Raw genomic sequence first — 8420 nt, 5'->3', positions numbered from 1 at the left:
CCCGCGCTGCGCCTCAGCCGCGCATCGCCCTCACATCGCCGCACCATGAAGGCTCTGCTGCTCGCCGTGCTGGCCGCGGTGCTGTGCGTGGAGAGGGGTAAGGGACAGGGATGCTGTCACCAGCATCACCTCTGCGCGAGCTCTCTCTGGGGCCGCGGGGGTGGGGAGCGATGCGTTTTGCGGGGTGAGCTCTGAAGTTGGAGGTTTGCGGGGGGTTGCAGAGAGGTGGGGGGAGCAGTGTGGAGCCGTGTTAGGGTTTGGAGTGGGATTTGGGGAGGGGGTGTATCTTTCCGAGACGTGCTTGGCAGCAGTGTCCCTCTTGGAGCGTGAACTTTGGGGTTTCGCTGCCTGTAGGAATAGCTGAGCATCTTCAGCTCTGCGGGTGGATTTTCTGGAGCTTTTCCCAGTCGCAGCTTGAACAAAGAGCAGGGCCGGCTGAGGTTCCTCTTGTGGGTGCAGAGAGCTGGGATAACGGCGTGGAGATGCAGCCGAGGGGAGATGGAGCCCAACCCTGGCAATGGCTGATGGAGCAAAGTCTGGGCACAGCCACTGGAGATTCTGCTCCTGCCACCCCCTCTGAGCATCCTTCGGGGCAGGCTGCGGTGCCAACGCGTGGGGTGATGATCCATAAGGGACAGTGCCCTGTGGGTCTCATCTTGGAGCTGCCACTGAGCCTAGGAAGAACCTGGGGAGAACGTGTTGCTGGGCATTAAACTGCCAAGTTGTCCAAGTGACAGGGCCTGTCACCCCCTCCTTCCCATCGCCTTCATATCTCCAAACTCCACGGGGCTGTGCAAAACCACATATTGTTTCCATAGGTTGGTGCTTGGAGAAGTTAAACAAAGAGCAGACAGCAGAGTTTTGGCCTCTCAGAGCCCCTGCTCAGCAAACATGGGCCCTTCTTGTCTCCTGAGGACAGCAGGGAGAAGAAACTAGTTGGTTGCTGCCCTTCCCATTCCCTCCTCCCAGTGGGATCCGGGAAGAAAGTGGCAATTCAAGCGTTGAGGCTCGGTCAGATCCCAGCTGGCATATGCTGGGTTCCAGCTGGGAGGATGGGCTGACCAGGCCAAGGTAGTAAAAGGTTTCATCTCTCCCCTAGTCCACAAAAAAATCTTCCAGCTTTAAAAGTTCTCAGCCAGACAGAAAGGTTTGTTGCAGGTAGTTTGATCCCCAAACACTTCCAGCTTCTCCAGGGGGGTATTTTACAGAAATGCTTTACCCTCTGCTCAAAAATGTTTGTTCTCTATGGATCTTGATAAGGATTTGGTCTTAAGAGAATGGAAAGGGAGTGTTTGGCATCGGGGATGAATGAAAAAGCTAACGAAGCAACAGCATTTTCCCCGGTGCTGCCGAGCTAAGGAATGGGTTTGTAAATTGTAAAGGCTTTTTCCCCCTTCCCCTTTGGTTGCTCTTTGCAACCTCTTATCTTTGGGAATTCCCCCAAATGCTGTGCTCGCTTTTGGGAGCTCTTTGTTCCTCGGAGGAGCCAAGCAGCAAACAAACAAACAGGCAAATTCTTTCTTTGGTGAAAACTAGGCTTCTCTTTTGCATTGTTCAGTCTTGGGGTTGGTTTTTTCTTCTGCTTTTTTTTTTCTTGTAGCCTTGAGCTCCAACTCTTTGCTCTGTCTCTGCATGAGATTAATTCTGCCACCCCTCTTGTGCCTTTTGTCTAACACACACAACCTGCTTGTCCTCTCCTAACTCTGCAGTGGGTTATTTAAGTAGTTTAGGGGGCAGAAAGTGACTGATTATTTCCTCTCTCAAACTGTATTGGAAGACAAACCTCTCCTGGAAAGATTCTGGCTCTGTTAAGACAAGGAGTGGTAGGTAGGTGTGACAAAGGAAAACATGGGGAGATGCTAGGGTAGGAGCATGGATTTAGTCATGTGGCAGAGGATTTCATGCCTAACAGCATTTCAGTGTCATGTACAAATATTTCTGGTGTGTTTGGATCTGGAATCTCTCAAGGCTTAATGAATTTCATTGTGGCACTCAGCTCATGCCTTCAGCATAATGAGCAAATCCATATGGAGACATATGTCCTGCTGTAATGCCCACAGGAAGGCTGTAATTCACTTCATTCCCTGTTGCAGCTGTTTCCTGGGAAATAGGATGAGTCAATTTGCCTCCTCAGGGTGGTTGCAAGGTGAAGGGTTTGGGACAGGTCACCTGAGACTTAAGCAGGAGTGGGATAAGGGATCAGGAGAACTGAGCTTCACTCTGACGTCCCACATGGAGTATTGGCCAACCCAGAGAGTTCAGCAAGGGACAATGACTCAATGGCTGGTTCCATCCTCCTCCCCCCTCTCCTAAATCCAGAGGCAAGGTGCACTGAGGAATCTCTCCTGGGGCTTTTGACTCAACTGCTGGCCCTGTAATCCTGGGTGCTGCATTGGTGTACTCAGGTTTGTTGCAAGGATCGTTGCCAGAGTGATGATCCTTGGAGAATGTATGAGACAGGCCAGGAAATTCTTGCTTAGGGGTTGTGGTGTTGGCTTGGATTCCAAAGCAGAGTCGTTTGGCTGCCCTGTTGTGACATTCAGGATCTCCCACTAACCTTTAATCTGCTTCTCTGAGATTATGTTTTGGTTTCTTTCCCCACTGTGACTGTGTTTGCTCTGAAGTCATTCCTCTGAAGACAATTGTTAGTCGTCTAAAAACGATTGTTTGCTCTCAATTTTCTTGTAGAAACCTTTTATTTTCCTCAGAGAAACAGGATTGAGAAGAACCTCAAGGCATTGTGCAGTCCCAGGGCAGAGTGGGACAGCTGCTGAGCAGTATTTGTCCAACTTACTTTTCAAAATACTCCATGACAGGAATGCTGAGCCTCAGTGAGCTCTCCCAGAGCTTCACTGGCTGCACCTTCTTAGGGTAATACCTGAAGGAAGCCTACAAGAAAACTGGAGAGGGACTTTTTACAAGGGCATGTAGTGATAGGACAAGCAGAAATGGCTTCAAACTGAAAGAGAGTAGGTTTAGATGAGGTATTGGGAAGAAATCCTTCCCTGGGAGGGTGGTGAGGCACTGGCACTGGTTGCCCAGAGAAGCTGTGGCTGCTTCATCCCTGGAAATGTTCCAGGCCAGGTTGGATGGGGCTTGAAACAACCTGCTCTAGTGGAAGGTGTCTCTGCCCATGGCATGGGGTTGGAAATGAATGATCTGTCAGGTCCCTTTCAATCCAAACTATTCTATGATTCCATCCTTACTAGGAATGATGCTGCCTTGCATTTCCCATCCTGAATCAGCCCCCACTGTGCTTTGCATCCTATAAACACAGAAGAGAGCAGCAGTTCCTCATGGAAGGGCTGTCTGAGAGCTCAAAAATCAGAGCCTGTGAAACATTTGGAACAGACCTGTCTGCATATGTAGGTCAACAGTTGCAGTGTGGATGAGATGTTCTTGTATGTAAAATGCAGAGATCATCCATCCATTGCAAAGTGCCTATGTCCCTGCTGAGTCACTGGTCCAGGCTGTTTCCACAACCATTTCCCATCCCTGAATGCTGTTTCCCAATCTTTCCTCTATCTTGGGTAGATCTGACGGATAAGGGATGGGAGTCAGTGCAATCCTGCTGGTGTAGGATGAACCAGAAAAGTCCTCAAGTTGCTCCAGTGGAGGTTTAGCTTGGAAATTAGGACAAAATGTCTTTACTGAAAGGATGTCCAAACATTGCAAGAGGCTGTGAAGGACAGTGGTGCAATCACTATCCCTGGAAGTGATCAAAAAATATGTGGATGAGGTGCTGAGGGACATGGTTTAGTGGTGGACCTGGTGTTAGGTTAATAGTTGGACTCGATGACCTTAGAGGTCTTTTCCAGCCAAAATGATTCCATGATTCTATGATTTATGGGGACCTGCCATGGAGGGAGGATCCAAATTAATGCTCCTGCTCCAAATTAAAAAGGTTGGATGCGTAAGCTGCTTTCATAGTGCTGTGACTCCCTGAGTGGGGAGAGGGTGCAAGTCCTTGCAGGTCTTGCTGCACTGCTGGGCTTGCTCTAGCTGAGAAACCATTTCCACCATGTGCTCTAGCCCAAAGGCAGGTCATGGAAAACTGGAAGCCATGGGCACACCTGGAGCATTGGACATCAATGTAATAGAATCAATCACAGAATGGGTTTGCTTGGAAGGGACCTTAAAGATCACCTAGTTGCAAACAGGGAGGTGCCAGAAAGTACCAGGCTGTGGTGGGATTGATGCTTTAGCTGACAACTGATCCTCCCAGGAGCTGGAAATGTATCCCTTATGCTTGAACCCTTCACTTGGCCAAATTTTTGGGAAGAAAAACACTATTTCAGGTTGATACAGCCAAAATAGGAAGTGTGGCTGTAGCCAGCTGTGATGCATGTCATGTGTTGGAGGTGGGGACCACCAAGTGAGGAGATCTTCCCACCAGCCCCTAACTGAGGTGTTGCCTTTCTCTTGCAGCCCACACACTCATCTGCTTCTCCTGCTCTGATGCCTCCTCCAACTGGGCCTGCCTGAAGCCTGTCAAGTGTGGGGAGAATGAAAACCACTGCGTGACGACGTATGTCGGAGTGGGACTCGGTGAGTGCTGACAGGATCTTCTCCTGCTCCTCTTGGCTGCTCTCCTGGGTCACCTGCTGAGCTGAAGGGAGGTTATCCTTCCTTTAGCTGGGGGGAAAAAAAGGGAAAGTTCTGCTTAGCAACTGAGTGTTGGACCATCCCACGGGAATTTCGAGGAGGGACTTGCTACTGCCAGGAGGAGTCACGTTAGAGCCCACGTGTCTGCACAGACTCCAAGAGTCCGAGGGGAATTTCAGCCTGGGGGTGGGGAGGTTGCTGATGAATAAGTGAAAGCGTGGAGGATGTTGCAGCCTTCCTCTGGAGGAAGCTCCAGGATTGCTGTTCCTGCTTTTTGCATTGTGTTTGGGTTGTTTATCCCCTTTTCCTTCTTCCCTTTCTGTGGATGCGATGGGAAGGAAGATTTGGAGGTTTTCCTCCTTGAGTGCCAGGAAATGTTTGGGGGGAGTCTGTGCTTCCCAACTGCTGCTCCCAAGAGGAGCAGGTTGCTCTGGTTTGTCTCCTGGTGCCTTTGCAGAGCCCAGAGCCTGTGCCTTGCAGGAGGAGGGGGTGTTGCATGCCTGAGGCTGCAGCGTGGGTGGGTCATGAATGCACAGAGGTCTGGGAGCTTTTATAGACAATCTAATGGTTTCCTCTTTCCTGCCCCTTAATGTGCCTCTCTGGAAGCACAGACTTGGCTCACAAGTGCCTCCCTGGTGCTCTATACACTCTATGGTGCTCTCTGTCTCCTTTAAGGAGTCTCAGGGTGAAGCTTGAGTGAGATTTTTAAGATTCCTCATCAGAGCTGTTGTGGCCAAACATAGCCAACAGCCCTGAGGTGTTGTGTGGCCTCTAGGGTCTGTGGGGGAGGTTGTCATGGGTGTTCCTTGAAATTGAAAGCGGAGACAGTTAGATTAGATATCAGGGAGAAGTTTTTTTGCTATGAGGGTGGTGAGACACTGGCACAGGTTGCCCAGGGAGGCTGTGGCTGCCCCAACCCTGGCAGTGTTCACAGCCAGGTTGGATAAAGCCTTGAGCAACCTGTTCTGGTGGGAGGTGTCTCTGCCCAGGGCAAGGGGTTGGGACTGGGTGATCTCTAAGGTCCATTCCAAGCCCTTAACATACTATGAAACTATGAAATGTGTGGGTGGCTGAGGTCACCATCAGAGCCTGACACCAAGAAACACTTCATCCTCTCTGTGCCACCTGAGACTCTTGAGCTATTTCTGTGCTGTTGCTTCCTTTAGCAGAACAGATGATCACGAAGCCAAGAAACACCTTCAACATCTGTCTCCTTTTCCTTTTCTTCTTTTTCATCTCACCCCAACCCCAATCCAGGTGGCAAGTCTGGCCAGTCCATCTCGAAAGGATGTTCCCCTATCTGCCCCAGTGCTGGGATTAACGTTGGGATAGCAGCTGCCTCCGTGTACTGCTGTGACTCCTTCCTCTGCAACATCAGTGGCACCAGCAGTGTCAAAGCCAGCTCCACACTCCTGGCCTTGGGGGTCCTCATCAGCTTCATCTACGTCCTCCGGGCTCGGGAGTGATGGGCTTGGCTGAGGAAGAGCCACCTTCCACAGGTTGTTGTGGGTCTCATTAGCCAATATCTTCTCTGTTGCTGTCTGCAAAGAGATCCTCTACTTCTCAGCAGGCTTCCAAGGTGATTGTTTCCCAGACTTTATGCTCTTCCAAGCATCAGAGACCTGGGTGGTTTGGCCAAGCTCTTCTTCTTCTTCTGTGGACATATAACCCCACTGCACTCTCACACCTCCTGGGCAAAGGTGGATCGTTTTGGAAGGGTTTCTGCTTTTATACCTAATAACCCCCCTCATTTCTAAGGTTGGTAAACCAAGGCTGGGACTCTCCAAGAACCAGTTAACCCCCACACCACCGGGTCCAGCGTTCAGACATTCCTCCATGGAGGTGCCTGGCACCAGCCTTGGGTGGCACAGGCCTGGGGAATGCATGATCTAAAGGGAGACACATTCCTGGCCCCTTGCAGCTGCAAGTCTCTTTTTATAAACTAGTTTGGTTTCTTCTGATCCTGGGCTGACTTTTCTGGAAAGCAAATGACGTGTACGTTGTCCTTCTGAGCTCTGTAAGTGCCAGACCTGAATAAACATGCTCCTGTTGTTACCTGAGGTGGGACGTGTGCTCTGTGTGTTTCCTTGCTCCAGACAAAGATTAGACATGGAAAAGCCAAGCAGTGTGCCTGGCACGAGGGCCTCTCACCCTCTCCAGCAGCATTGGAGTGCTTCATGTCAACATTCCTTCCAGTTAACCTCTGAGCAGCAAATTCACCTCCTCCCTGTTGCTGTCCTTTCTGGTAAACACCCCCGGGCCAGCTTGTCTCACCTCTCTTGGGAATTGCCTTTTCCAGGTGCATTTTAGTGAAAACTCTATTTTTTGGGGGGCTGAATCAACCCTGTTCTTCATAATGGAGCAAGTGCACTGGGAGCAGGACCTGTCATCTGCATGCTACAAAGACTCTGTGCCTCAACATGCCCACTTTGGACTTGTGATAGCCAAGAACATCAATACCTAACTGAACCAGAGCAACAGGTCTGTCTGCAGAAGGTAGTGAGGTCAGAGGCAAAGCTATCAGTGCTACCAGATCTTTAGGTTCAACCTGCAATGCCTGATGGTGCACATGGACTGTGCTGAAGGTGACCTTCACCACCCAACCTGCCACTCCTGCTGTCCCTCAGATCCCAGGATCTTCCCCAGGTCTTTCAGCAATGTTACTCCTAGAAGTTCTCAGCAGTCCCATGGGAGATGTGGCCTCCTGCCATCTCTGTGTCATCTGTCTTACCTACTTTGCTTACCTGTGGACCTGCTAGACACCAACCAAGCCAAAATTCAGCCTTAAACTGCCAGGTGAAAGCTTCTTGTCACTTCCACTTGATTGCTAGAGGTGCACTGGGCTTTTTTTAGTCTTTCTAGCAGCAAAAAAACAGGTGTAGCATTGGCACTCTTTAGCCATAACTTCCTTGTTTGTGTTTCTCCTGTTTTGTGTCAAAAGACCAGCAAAAGCTGCACACACACTGTTTAATTATACCTCTGTCCCCACTTCAGTGAGTGTTAGACAGCTTCTCCTGGAAGATATTGGGCAGGTGTATAAAGATATTTGCAACAAAAGTGGTTTCATGGGGTTTTTTTCCCCCCTCCTCCTTCTCCTCGTCTTCTAATTAAAATGACACAGATGTTTAATGACACCTTTCCAACAGGAGGGACAGGTCATCAGCATGTGACCTGCAACTAGGTGATGAGTTTGGTAGGAATTCAGCACTGGGGTTGGTCTTGAGATGTGCCTTCCTCTGGTTAATGCATCCTCCCTCCCCTCCTGGGGTCTGCTGGGACCACAGGGCTTGAGGTGCACCACAAACCTCTGCTATGCATGTGGAGCACAGGGAAAACTGGGGGGAAAAGTTACTAAAAATGAGGGAAATATTCCCCAGTTTCCCTGTGCCTCAGCCTTCCTCCCAAAAGGCTTCACAACACCTTGTTTGCTGGGTTGATTTGGCCCTCAACATTTGCTGTGACCCCAAGGTGGCACCCAGAGTACTCTACCTGGAAATTCTGGGACTGTAACTTTTCTGCCCACCTAGATAAAGGGTTTGGATTTGGTTTTGGACTCAATTGCCCTCAAAAACCTTTAGCAAAGAGCTAAACTTAGAAACCATCAGCATAGCTGTGTCCATGCCTTTATGAGGTTCTCACATTGGACAACCCCATGGGCTGAAGCCACAAAACCTGGTTGTGTCCTCCAATGGCAATTTCCTTCCTATCCCAGCATTTCAGAGGCTGTTGGTGCCAAGGATTTGGTTGTGCAAGGGAGGGAAGGGTGGTAGGAGGAGCATTGCCAGGGGACAGAGCTGAAGGTCAGGTCACACTTG

The 8420-nt window shown here is 50.0% G+C and overlaps 1 protein-coding gene across 1 annotated transcript; it reads left to right on the top strand.

Moving 5' to 3' along the window:
- The first annotated feature begins 25 nt into the window (after nucleotides 1-25).
- LOC103812044 (lymphocyte antigen 6E) lies at nucleotides 26-6345 on the top strand. Its single transcript, XM_009085049.1, has 3 exons — nucleotides 26-97; nucleotides 4429-4548; nucleotides 5863-6345. Exons 1-3 carry the CDS (start codon nucleotides 46-48, stop codon nucleotides 6069-6071), a joined length of 381 nt encoding a protein of 126 aa, XP_009083297.1. The 5' UTR covers nucleotides 26-45; the 3' UTR covers nucleotides 6072-6345.
- The last annotated feature ends 2075 nt before the right edge of the window (nucleotides 6346-8420 follow it).

This window comes from Acanthisitta chloris, unplaced genomic scaffold (assembly GCF_000695815.1).
Source record: "Acanthisitta chloris isolate BGI_N310 unplaced genomic scaffold, ASM69581v1 scaffold33581, whole genome shotgun sequence".
NCBI lineage: Eukaryota > Metazoa > Chordata > Aves > Passeriformes > Acanthisittidae > Acanthisitta > Acanthisitta chloris.
This window is presented reverse-complemented; position numbering and strand designations above follow the sequence as displayed.